Here is a 15,703-nt window from a genome sequence, read left to right as displayed (position 1 = left end):
ACTTTGCAGGAAATATGAATCGGGACTTCAACCTATAATGCAAATGAATATCATAAAATTTTTAACATAATTCCAGATAAATGTGTAAAGCACTGCTGCTTGCTAATACCTTTTATTTAGTGAATGATCTTTTAAAAGGTAAACAAGTATATGTTTCTTACCTTTTTCTTCCTTTCTTTTTCTTTTTTCTTTCTATTTTTCTTTCTTTCTTTGTTTTTTTTTTTTTTTTAAATTGAGTCCAAGCTGAAATAAAACTGTGTACCCAGTTGTGGCCTTGAAATTCCTGATTCTTTTGGCTCTACCTTCAACATGCTAGGATTGCTGGTGTATGCCATCACACCACTACGTCTGGTTTATGTGATACTGGAGCTGGAAGTTCAGGGCTTTGTGGGTGCATGGGTGCAAAACCAGCACTCTTGACAACAAAACTACATTTCTCACTTTTTGTTTTTTAATACTTCATTTATATTAAGACATTGTACTTTTAGTGATACTATAAATAAAAGGAATTTTAGGTAAAAAGATGATTTGGAGTTAGAATTTTACATTGAAGAGTTCTTTAGTATTAAAACAACCTAACATGTTTATAGTGCCAAAAATTTTTATTAAAGCAGAATTCTGAAAGGTTTTAGACTTGATATTAACTAATGTATAAGATATTAAGAAAACTTACTTTCAGTTTCTACTGCACTAAGCTACTGAACAGAGTAGTAAGCAGTAAGCTAAATCCTATATTTTCTTAAGCACTTTTAAAACATTTTCAAAGTAAATTATTAAGAGAGTTTATAGATAGGAATTTATGAAATTAAATGGCTTAAATGCATTCAGTCTCTATTCTAGAAACAATACCTAAGAATTTAGTCAACACTATTACCCTTAAATCATTTTCAGGATTTTTTTTTACTTTGCTGATGAGTTCCCTAGTCTATGATTAGAGACATAAAGTGGCGCATGGGTCTTATGGTGGACATGCTGTGTGTGTTGGGCACACTACTACATGTTGTGCACTTATTACTTCCTGTTATTCAGTATCAGCAGATATTTGTGCTTTCCAGAAGAAGATACTGAGGTACAGAGATCTAGCAGGGTAAATTGAGTAATGGAATCAGGAATAACTTGTTGTATCTCTTTCTTTGTACTTCCTTTTGAAAACTTTGGTATTTGCCATTTTCATCATTTTGTTGCAGACAAAAGAGTCCTAATGAAGAAATGGAAACATTGTTCTGATTCTGGCTTCATCCTTCTATGCTCTTGGGATCCTCCCTTGAATTCAGTGAAGACAGTATATTTACCCATATTACTTTTGTTATTGTTAATTTTAAATCATTATGTCAGAATTCCCAACTCTGACTGCCAGTTGAACCAAACACACACACACACAAACACACACACACAAGCATGTGCACAAAAGTGGTAATACCTATATTCAAAGGTGTTTCTTGTGAATGAGAATTATGTGTTAGCTGTAGTTCTTCTGTTTTCATTCATGGAGTGCTCAGCCATTTCCACGTGAAATGTGAGCTGGGCCGTGGTCCAGTTGTGGAGTGCTCGCTTAGCATAAACTCAGTGCCTGTCATTACAGAATAAAATAAAGCATGTGTTAAGGGTAGTATAATTTAACAAAAAATTACTTTTATAATTTAAAACATGTTTATTTCAAGGAAAAACATTTTTATGACAGAAATATGAGGTTTTTTTATTCATTAATTCAGGTAAAGGGAGAAAGTCAACTTCAGTTGATTTCTTCTTTCAGGAGGGGGACTGTTCATGTATTTGACCCTAGTCTATTCATCCAGTTCTACCAACAGCTCTCTGAGCTGAGTAATGTCACAGTTTGTGGGAACTTGAGGTTAGAGATGCTAGGCAAATTTACTATTGCAAATTATAAGTAACTAAGGCAGTGGTTCACAACCTATAGGGTGTGACCCCTTTGGGGGTCAAGCAACCTTTTCACAGAGGAGGCATATCAGATATTCTGCATATCATATATTTACATTAAGACTCAAAACAGTACCAAAATGATAGTTATGAAGTAGGAACAGAAATAATCTTATGGTTGGAAGTCAGCACAGCATGAACATCTGTGTTAAAGGGTCCCAGCAACCACTACACTAAGGTAACACCCAAAACTATGTTTGTAAAACCTCTGTGTTGCAGCTCACCAAGCTGAGGGGCCAAAAAACTATACTTTGATGAACTGTGAGGATGTAGTCAAATGGTCTTTAATATGTGTAATTGCTGGAATGTTTTTTGAAAGCTAGCAGTTTTACACAGAATAGGAAAATTTATAGATTTTAATTACCAAGGCAGTATTTCATTTCATAGTAGTTAGCTGATAATTCATTTATTTCATATTAAACTTAAATGCTTAATTAAATGTAATTAAACTTTAAACATGTAATTAAATTAATTTTGAATATGAGTACTTTTCCATGTGAGATTTATTTTAATTTATGAAAAGTGTATGCTCATTTCACTGACATGAATTTTACTGGTTCATTTATAAGACAATAAAGCCAAGCCTTACAGTTACCTATACTTTTCCTATAATTAAGACTAGAGGATATATATTTGTGGCTCACTGCCATACACTGAGGTACAATATATCATTTCATGATTTCTAAAGGCACTATTGATAGCGTGTAAGGATTTTCTTATAGCAAGAAAAACTGAAGGTTATTTGAAATTTGCAGTCATTTAAAATTACTGGTAAGTTTGTCTATAGTAAATGTTCATACACACACTCTAAATTTTCATATCTAAATTTTCATATTAGAGCCTAGGCATACTATCTTGACATGCATCCCAATATTGTTAAGATCACGTTAGAGAGCTAGTGCCTGCAATCTCAGCACTAGGCAGGTAGGAAGAGGAGGATCAAGGCTAGCCTAAGAAACAGGACACTGTCTTAAAACCACAAAAGACAGCTTTGATAATTCATGGTGTCACAAAGTGGATAACAAAATAAGGATAACAAAAGCTTATTTTTAGACTACCTACATAATTTATTAGGCATTGTTTTGGGTTAGCATTTGCCAACAGGTATATTCTAGCACAAGTAGATTTTTTTTCCTACTGAAATATACTGCCATTCTACAGTTAAGACAGCAAACAGTTGAACAACGATCCTAACATACAATCTAACAACCTGCTACTCTAGCTTGAATTCATTGCTTTTCTGTTCCTGTGTTCAAATATCATGACTGAAGATGGAAGAAGGCATCTGTTTGACTGTGGTTCCAGGGGGGTTAGAGTCCATCTTGGCAGGAGGTGTGGCAGCAGTTGGCAAGCCTAATGCCTGGAGCAAAAAGCTAAGAGCTCATATCTTCAACTGCGAACACAAAGCAGAGTGAACTGGAAGTGGCCAGAGCTTTGAATCCACAGGCCTGCCCCCAGTGACATAAATCCTCCAGCAGGACTGTACCCCTTAATTCCCTAAACAGTGCCACCAACTGAGATACAAGTGTTCAAATGCCAGAAATATGGAGACAGTTTTCATTCAAACCACTGTACTGCTGAATCTTAACATCCTACCCAAACTTGTATGTTTAGGCCCACACCCCAGTATCTTAATTATTTACAGATGGGATCTTTGTTGTGTTTTTATCTAGAATTGCCTTTCCTTAATCCACCCTTATGGCACTATTCTGAGGCTATGGGGCCTTTATGAAGCAGGGTCTGGCTGGTAGAGATAAGTTATTAGGAGCAAGCCTCAGTGGTGAGAGCCCTGGTTCTAGTCCCATGGTATACTTTTTGCCACACATTCTTGTTACCGTGAACTTCACCATATCTTCCCACCACAATTGACTGAAATTGTTCCAAAGCTGTGATATAGAGTTCTGCTATTCTAACAAAATACCTGAGGTTGTCTGACAGATAAAAATCAGAAGTTTATTTTCTCACAGATACTTCTGGCAGATTTGTTATGTAGTGACTACTACCAGGTGCTGAGTCTCTCTTATGCCTACATTAAGATTCCTGGGTATTTGAAAGTAAGGTTTGTTAGGTGGAGAAAAAAAGAAAGAAAAAGAAAGAAAAAGAAAGAAAGAAAGAAAGAAAGAAAGAAAGAAAGAAAGAAAGAAAGAAAGAAAGAAAGAAAGAAAGAAAGAAAGAAAGAAAGAAAGGAGGGAAGGAAGGAAGGAAGGAAGGAAGGAAGGAAGGAAGAAAGAAAGAAAGAAAGAAAGAAAGAAAGAAAGAAAGAAAGAAAGAAAGAAAGAAAGAAAGAAAGAAAGAAAGAACAGCAGAAAACTAGGGAACAAAATGGTAGTCTATGACCTGTGAGCTGAAGAAAAAGAGCTGACAAAAACTGCTATCGATACATGAAAAGAAAAGGGAAAGATGGGAACAATGGGGAGCAGAGAAGACACCATCCAGTTCTCCACAATTTTAAGGAAAGATTCTAAGCTCTGGCTTTTATATATGCTGAAATGCATAGATAATAAAATCAAAAAATAGACAATGCACGCACAGTCAGAAAGCCTCCTTGGTTCAGAAATACATGAGTTCCCATGAGAGCTAACACTTTTCAACTGTCAAGTGTTTAAAATAACACCCTGTGTTAGCTATGATTGGAAATACAGCCAGTCATATTAATTATGAGCATGATCTGGTAGAAGAGGTAAATTAGAGGAGTTCTTATTGGGAGAAGAGATGATAAGTCTATTTCCATAGGACAGGTAGAAGGGGGAAGTTAATGATGTGCAAAGTAGAGCCTGAGAGAATAAGGTGTGTGCACAGCTCAGGAAAGGGATTTGAGATGGTTCTTGTGACCGCATGCTGAAGACTATGTATGTGGTACAAATGGTGCTGGAAGGGACATTTTGCCTATGGATCTTTTGCAACAACAATATCACATACTGGGTACCTTGAACCAAGAGGTCTGCTTCTCATCATGATGAGGATCTGGAAGTCCAAATTTGGGTTCTGGCAAGATTGAGTTTTGTAAGGACTTTCAACATAGATAAATGCCAGGATTTCAATCAGTTCATGTGGCAGAACATGCTCCTAGAGGTCTCTGTTATAAGGCTACTTAACCCAGTCACGAGGCCTCCACCCTCAGGATCTAGTCACCTCCTAAAGATTCTACCTCTTATCAAAGAAGGATGGGAATATCCAAATTACACCAGGCAAATATATAAATATAGCAATGAGCGTGTCTTCTGGATACATATAGGACTAGGTGTGTCTTTTGATCGTTTCTATTTTCAGGTCATCAGTGTGATGGAAAAAGAGATGCTTTTGGAATGTAAACAAAGAATATAGAAAATAAAAATATTAAAAAAAGAAATGGAAAAAAATGGAAAAGAGATGAAACTGTCATATAGTAGAGTAAGGGTATTTAGTGAGATGGCCAAGTAAGCCTAGTACCCTCTTGGAATTTATAATTATAAATTTTAAGTCAAACTAGTCCAATGAGTGGACCTTTCTCTGACCATTTTCAGCTGCATTGGGACAGATGGAGAGTTTATAGAAAGTTGGATCAACCAGAATAGTTTTACTAAGAAACTTTACTATGACAAAAAAGGAATAGATTAAATGATGATATGGGATGACCGTGGAACAAGATAGCTAATTAAGTTGTGCTAACTGGCTGGAGTCTAGTATGGCTCTTCTCTGAGAGGTTCTACTGCAGCTGATTGAGACAGATGCAGATATAGCCAGCTGATGTTGGGAACCCCTAGGGAAGAGTTAAGGGAAGGATTGAAGGAGCTAAAGAGGATAGCAACCCCGTAGGAAGACCAACAGTCTCAGCTAACCCCTGGGTCCTCCGAGAGACTAAGCATGCATGGGTGCTGGGAGACACCGCCATATACCAGCACCTCGGGAGCCGAGGACTGCCTTGTCTGACTTCAGTTGGAGAGAATGTACCTAATTCTGTAGAGACTTGAGGCCCCATGACAGGGGGATTGGGGGTAGGCACCCTCTCAGAGGCAAATGGGAGGGAGAATGGGATGAAGAACTGTGGGGAAGGATGGACTGGGAATGTAAAAATAAACAAATAAATAAATGAATAAAATATGTAAATGTAAAAATAGATAAATAAAATAATTAATTAAATAAAAAGATGCTACCAAGTGTAACACAATAAGATAAAGCTGACACGGTCAGTGACGGCCTAAGCAGATTGAAAGCAGTTGGAAAGGAGAGTGCATGAACCTGGAATTTTTAGACAGTGACACTGTATGGTGTCTGATGGTGAAAGCTAACAGAATAGTATAGGTAGGATGAATGAGGAACAAGAAGAGAGGATGAAGAAACTGGAGAACAGAGGATTAGGCAGTGTATGACAGCCCAGGCTGGGCTACCCTACACAACTGGGAGGGCCTGTAGGAGCTGTGCTCTAGCCATTCATCTGTGGCAGCTCCTGGCAGAAGGCAGTGTGCTGTTAGCCTCACTGCCTTTCATGAAGATCCTCTTCACTTCCGTCCATGCCACAGAGTGATGTCTGTACATCTGCACGTCCTCAGATCTTCCCAGCTGTAGGGCAGAGCTGCTCCTGGCTCTTCTCCTTGTGTGCATCCTTAGACTCTGTGTCTCTCTTAGCTGGGCTTCCCTGGTCCACTCAAGATCAGTGTCAGGTGAGAGCGTCAGAGAAGAATTATTAAGTGACAGCCTTCAGGGTAATCCTAATGAAAATTTTAACTTGAAAATTACTTGTGAAAAGACTTCACAATCTCTGGAATCACATGCAAATTATATGCTAATAGACCTTTAGCTCAGCAAAGTATTTTGCACAATTAGTTGAGACATGTATTGTACCTATTGCCTCTTAAGTGTTTCTTACTACTTGTCATGGTTGAATCTTTATAATATACATGCAAATAGAACTTCAATAAAATAAATTTATTTGTACTATTGGCTTTCAAAATAATGTCTAAAAGTGATTCATCTTTATTTTAATAATAATTATAGATGATAACTTTTTTGAAAATGGCAATTCTTAATTTTCTAAGGCTTTGTGTTTTTTTCTCAAATATTTCTATCAGGTTGTTAAATATAAGTTTTTTTTTTCAGTATGGAATAGAATTTATTTAGGGCGTGAGGAGAAGAGTTGAGGAAGGATAGAATTAGAGAAAGACAGGGGGAGAGAGGGGGAGGGAAGGGGAAGAGAGGGGCGGACAGAGGAGATGAGAGGACAAGAGAGGAGGGGAGGGCAGAGGAGAGGAGAGGAGAAGAGGGCAGAGGCGGGGAGGGCAGAGGAAAGGAGAGGACAAGAGAGGAGGGAAGGGCAGAGGAGAGGACAGGAGGGCAGAGAAGAGGACAGGGGGGCAGAGGAGGGGAGGGCAGAGGAGAGGACAGGACAGGAGAGGACAGCCAGGAATAGGTGGGGAGATGGGGGGAGGGGAATGGGGAGAAAGGGACAGAGAGAGTAAGAGAGTAGGTCAATAAGAGCCATAGTTTCTTATTTTTAAAATCCAAGCAAATTACTTTAAAGAGGAAAATCATTCTTGAACTATATAATTTTAAAGTCACTGTAGATAAGAGAGATAGGAGACATTTTAAAGAAGTTGTCTATGTCACACTTTGAGCTGAATTGTTGGCACAGGTAGAGCCAGAGCTGGTGTTCAGGCCTAGGCATCTTCCTGCTACATGGTAGCGGTGCTCAATTATCGATTTGTAAGCCCACTGTTCAGTATGAAAGTTTCTCGTATTTTATCACACTGCAAGTTAAGTACAACTGAGGCACATTGGTGAAGATATCATGGGTACAGAAAAGATCTCTTCTTATAACTGCACCCTGAAGTGCTTCATTTAATGTGTTGAATGGAACCATATTTAAAATTCTGGTTAACCACAATAGTAGGTGTGAACCAAACACTGTTTACATGCCCCATTCAGAGACCTAACGTGAAATTGAATGAGCAAATGATTACACTTTTAGACTGTTTTCAAGGGGGTTTGTTTGATTGTTTTAGTTTATTTTTATTGAGACATGCTCACATTCTGTTGCCCAGGCTAGCTTGAAACTCACTATGTAGACTAGACTGGCCCCAGTCTCAACAGGGGTTAGTCTGCATCAGCCTCCCAAGTGCTGGGGCTGAAGCCATGCACCACCACGCCCAGCAAATATTTTCATTTTACATGTCATTTCTATCACTTAATGGTAGATAACCCTGGGCAAGTCATGTATCCTATAACAAGTCCTAATTTTCCTCACCACAAAATAAGGATCATGCCTGAACTTATTTCACAAGGTCAGTGTGTTCATCAAATGCCATGCCACCAGAGTTTCTTCAGTGTGTGCTGTGTACCATGCAGTCCCGCAGCTGGTGTGACTAAAATCAGATAGGGTCTTAAACAGTCTACCAAGAGTTTGCCTTCTATCTGCAAAGTCTACATGTACCAACTACTTATTGTGACTCTATATACAATTTTATTTTTCTAATTTATCTTTTCACAGACCAAAAAGATTAATCTTTTTAAAGCAAAAATTTATCTTTCTCCCATTGTCCTTTTTTTCCCTTGTGAAAGTAAAAATAATTTTAAGTAGTTGGTATTTTAAGGTTTAAAATTAGTTCCAGAGCTAGAGAGATTGCTGAGTGGCTAAGAGCTTGTGTTGCTCTTCCAGAGGAACAGAATTTGATCCCAATACCTACATGGCACCTCATAATCATTCCTAACTTCCAGGTGTTATAAATTCCAGGAAATCTAATGCTCACATGCAGGTAAAACAGTTACAAATGTAAAATAAAAATAAAATCTTATAAATTTGTCTAAATAACTGTATGTTTTATATTTCTATATATTGTAATAGCTTTAAGCACATAAAACAAAGTGTAGCTCATTTTAATATACATATTATTGAAAGTTACAAGAGTAAAGCAAAATAATATATATGATTCAAAATGAACTACCTTCAGAGCAGCCTTTAAATATTTGAAATAGTCAGAACTGTTAAATGTTTGGAAACAAGGGCTGGGGATATTGCCCAGGGGTAAGGTTATCCTCTGAGCTTCACACACTCATTGTGACACACACATCTGAACCACTCAAACATAACCACCTAGACATATGGATTTAATAATAAATAGACAAATAAAATGTTTGTAAACAATAATAGCAAAGCCAGGGTCACATTTGTAGATGAATTCTCTTCTTCTCAATTCTAATCATTAGCACATGCTCACACACACACAAACACGCACACATACACACACATACACACACACATAGCATAAGATTTCTTAACACTAAAGAATTAATAATAAAACCAAAATTTACTATGGAAATAGAAGATACTTATTTTTATCAATATTTATATATGATTTATATATGTTTTTATAAATACTGAACAGCAATGTGTGGTAACTAATACTGCTTAGTATTTTAATAAAACACAAATCCCCTTTTTAAATTATTTTATTCATTCAGAAGTTAATACTAGTTATTATAATGCACAAACATTTATTTGTAAGCTTTATGTTTGCAAAACCTTTAGTTGCTAAGTAAGTCAAGAAATTTATCTTATTACCTAAAAAGTTCTAAGTGTATTGGCTAGTGAATTATTTTATGTTGATAAGGAAAGTTATTTAGATGAATTGGGTTTGTACTTTCACTTTCATTCTCCAAAATAAAACACTGAATAAGATAAAGAGAAAATATAAAGAATAAGGAGAAAATGAGAAAGGGAGAGGGAGGAAGGAAGGGAGAAAGGGAGAGAGAAGAGAGAGGAGAGCATGAAAGAAATAGAGAGAGCTTAATACCTCAAATTTGTATGGACACAAATGATTCAGTGGCAAAGAAAGCTGACCTTGAAAACAGGCAAAGGACTGAGTAGATCTTATTCTACAACAGGCATACAAGTAGACAACAGCTCTATGCAGGAAAATCCCTGAAATACCATTATTCACTAGAAAAATATATATTAAAACCCCTAGGAGATGTTGCCTTGCAACTGTCATAATGACTGTTATCAACGTGGTAAAGGGTAAGTATTGGTGAAGATGTAGAGAAAGAGAAGTCTTTGTTCACTGTTGGTAGACGTTGAAAACAGTATGGCAGTTCATCGCAAAATTCAAAGTACAGGTATTGTATTTAATAGTGTTACTCATGCGCTTCTATCTAAGGAAGTGAATTTCCTGTATTGAAGGAATAGCTGTATTCCTCTTCATTACAGCAAGGATACAGAATTTACCTGTATTATCAACAGATAAGTGAAGAAAATATGGTATACACACAAACATGTAGCAGAGTACTACGTTACCTTGAAAAGGAATCCTGTATTGTTAATGCATTAGGAGGGAATGTGTATACATATGTTTTCTTTCAACCCATAGTGAGATTTATTGTATTAGTAGCTGTAATGTATTTCATAATTTGGGATCTCAGAGCAGATCAGCCACCCGCCCTGTACAAAGCTAGTTGGCCCACAGTTGGGAATTGCATAGACTACATCCACACTGTAATACTGTGTGCTGAAAAGGAGCTAGCCAGAACGAATAAGTGCCAGGGCAGGACACTCTCAGAGAATTGCTCTTACACAGTGTTATTTATGGGTGTATTCTTATGTAAAAGTAGAAACCTATGCCCATGTAGCCTGTGTTGTCCTTGAAAGGAGCAGTAATACATGAAACATACCTGTGCTGTAAGGGCCTTTGTCTCCTAGAGTCACGTTTGTTTTCTTCAGAAAATCTTTACATGTGTTAGCTCTGTTTCTGCAAGATAGGGATTTGGAGTAAGCAGCTGCCATTCAGAGCGCACACGTGTACAGATATATACACGTATTTTTGCTGAATCAACTTGTATTGATGTTGCAGACTAAGCAAATATGCCCCTGCACTTCTTAACTTCACTTATGAAACAGACTTCCTTCTTTCTAGCTTTTCCCTAAGACATCTTGTGACATTTATAAGGATATATCTCAAGTATTCTTTTTAGTACCAAGTGCACCTTAAAAATTAATTTTACTGTTTTCAAAGTCAGAAACGATGCTAGCAAGAACAATTCAGGATGTCTTCTTAAACCTGTGCATTTATGTTTGTATCATCTTTTAACAAAGAAAGTGGATAAATTTAGTAGGAATTAGGCTATGTTTGCCTTTATGTGTCCTTAAAATTCCAAATGATTAAGTTAATGTTATTTTAGCAGTTTGTTGTAAGAAAATTAAAACTTTGATGGAAGATGAGCGCAGGTGATCAGGACATTGATTTGGGAGTGTGGGCATAGCAGTTCATTAACTATGTGTTAATTATGTATGATTGCTCCTGAAAAGCTACGGTGGCTTCATCTTTTAGGTTACTTCATTAAATCATTAATTTTCTTGGAGGTAACTAAGCCTGACATAATTAAGTCATCTCAGTCTCCACAGATTTTTATCCTCTCATAATGTCAAAAACTAAGCAATTTACTATAAGATTATTTAACTTACTCCCTTTTTTACATACTGACTTTATACTTCAAACTAACATTAATTTGATATATTTTATATTTAAACATTCTAATGAATTCATATTTGTTTACTTAATGTAGAATAGATATTTTGCTTCCTATGTAAAAGGCCTTTTCATATATTTGAACCACTTCTTACCAACAGTTTTTTGTCCTGTGGCTACATGAAACTGCTTCAGTTCATTCAGAACAGCATTTATACTGAAGGATTTGATGGAGCTAATCCCCAGGTATGAGTATTTCCAAAGCCTTCTTTAGTCATGTATTGCGTGTTTTCAAATCTCTGGGGTAGGCTGAAGAGCCTGAGAAAAATCAATAATGTGCAACCTATTTTCACAGGCTGTAATGAGTAGCAAGTATTCATATGTATTTAGAGTATTTACTGGATGCTCGGAATGCACACAAAATAATCACATGCTTTTTAAATGGTAATTGTATTTAAATATCTGTTTTTAGCCTCTGAGATTAGTAAGTAGTTATATTTTTTAAATTACTTCTCAAAGAAGAAGGTTCATATTTCTTTATTTCAAATGTTCATATTTCTGTCATTCAGACCTTGACTCTAAATTGCCTATTCTGTGCCTCTAATTTTATACTTTCTCCAAATTCTCAATACTGAAGATGTTTTACTTAATTTAATTTAAGCAAATGAAGAAATTTTATTGTTAAGCATTTGCCTTCCAAAGATTCTCAGTGATATTAATTATATTTTACACTAAAAGATGTATATTATTTTATTATTATTGTATTATTTAAGGTTATTTTAACAAGTGTATCTTTACCGCACAGTTATTTTTAATGAAGACAAAGAAGCTAGAAACTAATTTTTATCATCTTTATCTACAATTGCTGTTAATTCATAATTTCTATTTTTTAATCAATTTACTTGCTATATTTAACAATTTCTTCATGGCAAAATAAATAATTTTTAAATTGATTTTGATTGCCCACTTAACCGCAGGCTGAAATATTTATGTGTATCTGGAAAGTATTTAGAGATGACCTTTAATATTTTCCATAGTCTTTGTAGTGACCACTGGTATTATTCATTCCTTATTACTGCAATTTTTGGTCCTAGCTAAGATTTATGGGTGCTATGTCTTCTTTTGGTTCCAGTGTGTGTCTGCAGAGGCAAATTGGTCCCTGACAGACACCTTTCCCCACTTGCGGTGGTAGCTATGGAAACAGGCATGTCATAACAGTTCCTATGGTGCAGTGTGCAGAACTGCTGCTTTTTCAGATGATGACACCTTTTCTGAAAGCAAGAAATTTATAAAATGCAAAAAAGTAACAGGAATCACTTGATTCTTTTGCCAAGGAATATGTACATAAGCACCTTAGAAATAAACATAAGAATCCTTAGGAAGTAGCCTTGTGTTGAAACACAATAGAGATTATTTCTTTGTTTATTCGGGTGTGGAAAAAATACCACTTTCAAAAGACGATTGATTTATATTCTTTGAAATTGATTAAAAAATAAAATGAAGCAAGTTCAGTTCACTCATTATGTGAGGCTCTGTAACAGTTGACTTTCATAAAGACTAAACAGAATTATTGAGGTAAAATATTTCTATAGTGCATACCAAAAATACTTCACATTTTTTAATTAAACTTACACCAATAAGTCATTATAAAAGCAAATTTCCTGTGTATTAGAACTTTTTAAATCCTGAGGTATATTTCTTGTTACATTCCCTGGTCTATTCATCTGTCTCAAAACAGCAGACAAGTTCAGACATAGTAAACAGTCCTTTAAGTAGTATTCTTGAGTCAAAATAATATTTTATGAAGTGGATCCTACTTTTAAAGGGAAATTTTTTTGGAAATTTTTATCAACTATGCACTTTCAAATAAATTGAACTAGTCAGATAGATGTTAAACTATATTCTATAAGGAGCAGATTATATAGCTCATCTACAAATATATTTGGATAGAAACATTTAAAACTTACTTCATAATGTTACTTGTTATTTTTAAATGCCACTTATTTATATTAAATTAAATATACTATAAAAACAAAGTTTGACCATTGATTTTTTTTTATTTAGCATACTGATTAAATGTTAGATATTCTTATCGGAATAAATGTATTTATTATCTGACTGCCAGGTGCATTTTGTATTTTATAAACTAACATCTGAGATCTCAGAAGAGACTGCTTTTGTTTCTGCACTTACCATTATAATATGAAGATCTATTCTCTGTGTTAAAGTACTATGCTCATTCTCATTCTGATGTATTGTGTACCAAGGACTTAAAGATCTATAACTCGGTCATTATTTGAGTCAGAGTTTTCATGCCTTCTGTGTACATATGGTAGTATATATGTCAGAGTCACCAAGCATTTTTAACTCTATTCCATGTCTGATAGCATTTCTAAGAATTTAGCAAATCCTCCCTATTACAGTAGTTGTATCTCTAGGTTTGGAATGCTGTCTCCTTGACTTCCACCTTTCATTCACAGCTCTGTCGCTATCTGTCTGTTAGTTGTTTATTTCAGTAAGAATCTATTTTATTTTCTTGGCAAGACAGTTCTAGGACTTGAACCCAGGACCTTGCACATACTAGGTAAATATTGTGTTACTGAGCCCTGTCTCCAGGTTTCCTCACTATTTTTATTTCCCTCTCTTTCTCTGTAGTGAGTAAATAATTATAAAAGAGTACTGCCCTGCCAGGCCTCTGCACCAAATACCTGGTAAAGCATGACTATTAACTTGAATAGTTAATCAAATATCTTTATGTATATCAAACTCCCAATTACATAATGCCAATTTACAATGAGAAAGTCTATCCCAATATTTCTAACCTCTCCAAAACACCAGAAATACGTCTGATGCCATCTGGATATCCACGTCTCCTTCCCTCTCCACTCATGTCTTCTATGGAGCCTCTCTCTCCTCCCCTCACTTCTCTTAGCTCCTCCCCCTCTCTCCCCTCCAATCACTGGCCTCTCACTGCCTCAATGTGAATAGATAGCAAATATCTTGCAGCAGCTCTCTCTATGAAGAATCTGTCCTAGGCCTATTATGAAATAACAAGTTTAACAAGACAGACCTTACATTTTTACCATTTTATTTCAATTTAAGTTCTCAGTAATAAAGAAAAGAAATAACTTCTTACTTTTCAATGATACTGTACAACAATTTGCTAGGAACATGCATGTACTTCTTTTTTAAAATAATGTAGTAAGATTTATATTAATGTGTCCCTGCGTGCATGAGTGTGCACATGCATGCATGGGTGCATGTATGTGTGAATTTGGTGCTCTTAGAAGCCAGAAGTGGGCATCAAACCTGGATTGCAGCTGGTTGTAAGCTATATATACAGGTTCTAGGCAGAGAAGTTGGGTCCCCTCCAATAACAGCACAAACTCTAAACCATTTTCTAATTCATGTTACTAATATCTTCCCCATGCATGTTTTCACTTCATTTTCCTGGGTAATACACAGATCAAATGCTTTTTGTGTGCCAAGATCATAACATAGTAAAAATAAATAAAAGCTTTTTATCTATATTAAATATTTTTTCTCATCCTAGGTCTCTACATAACTGAATATAACTACTATTTATATGTTGTATTTATATTATATTGTATATTATAATTCATTAACCTAAGGATGATTTAAAGTATACATACACACACACACACACACACACACACACACACACACATATATATATATGAACATATATAGATTTTGGAATGCAAAGAACTCCCTAAAATAAGTGCCCCTAGCAATACCAAGAAGTGGCTTTGCTTCTGCAGAATCCTACAGCTATTTCATAGTCTGGACTCTTCATCTATTTATTTTCAACTGCACTCAGGCTTTCAGATATTTAGATTCATTTGCAGTATTATTCTTTGTCAGTAACTTTTTTAATAAAGGGAATACACAGATCTAGTCTTCTAATCGATAAAATAGATTTGCCAGGTTGGATAATAACAGTCGTTTAATAATTTTCAGTACAACTTTATAGAAACAATGGATGATTCATTTTAGGGACCTGTTTTCTCAGAAACATCATTTAAACTGGCACATATGTGAAATCATAACTGTAAGAAAGAACAGTCATCAGAATTGTATTCTATTCTATCAGAAATGTAGTAATGATCTTCCAAATACTTGCATATTCCATGTTTTGTTAACACCTCTTTTGTGTGCCCAGAAATATTGGTAGATTTCTAAGGAAAGCATTTACAAAACATTTGTTCAGTTAGAATAACCCGAACAGCAGAGCTTGTAAACACATATGTTGTCAAATACTTACTGACAAGTATCCTTGCTTTTTTAAAAATGTTTTTAAAATGTTCTTT

General features: G+C 35.5%; 1 protein-coding gene across 2 annotated transcripts in view; it reads left to right on the top strand.

The window, feature by feature from the left end:
- Elp4 (elongator acetyltransferase complex subunit 4) overlaps nucleotides 1–15,703 on the top strand; it is a 227,365-nt gene that overhangs the window by 83,569 nt on the left and 128,093 nt on the right. For both annotated transcript variants that reach the window (XM_052183137.1, XM_052183138.1), the window contains exon 6: nucleotides 11,534–11,618. In XM_052183137.1, the coding sequence (XP_052039097.1) occupies nucleotides 11,534–11,618 (85 nt within the window). The remainder of the gene's footprint in view (nucleotides 1–11,533; nucleotides 11,619–15,703) is intronic.

Source organism: Apodemus sylvaticus, chromosome 5 (genome assembly GCF_947179515.1).
Source record: "Apodemus sylvaticus chromosome 5, mApoSyl1.1, whole genome shotgun sequence".
NCBI classification, from domain to species: Eukaryota; Metazoa; Chordata; class Mammalia; order Rodentia; family Muridae; genus Apodemus; species Apodemus sylvaticus.
This window is presented reverse-complemented; position numbering and strand designations above follow the sequence as displayed.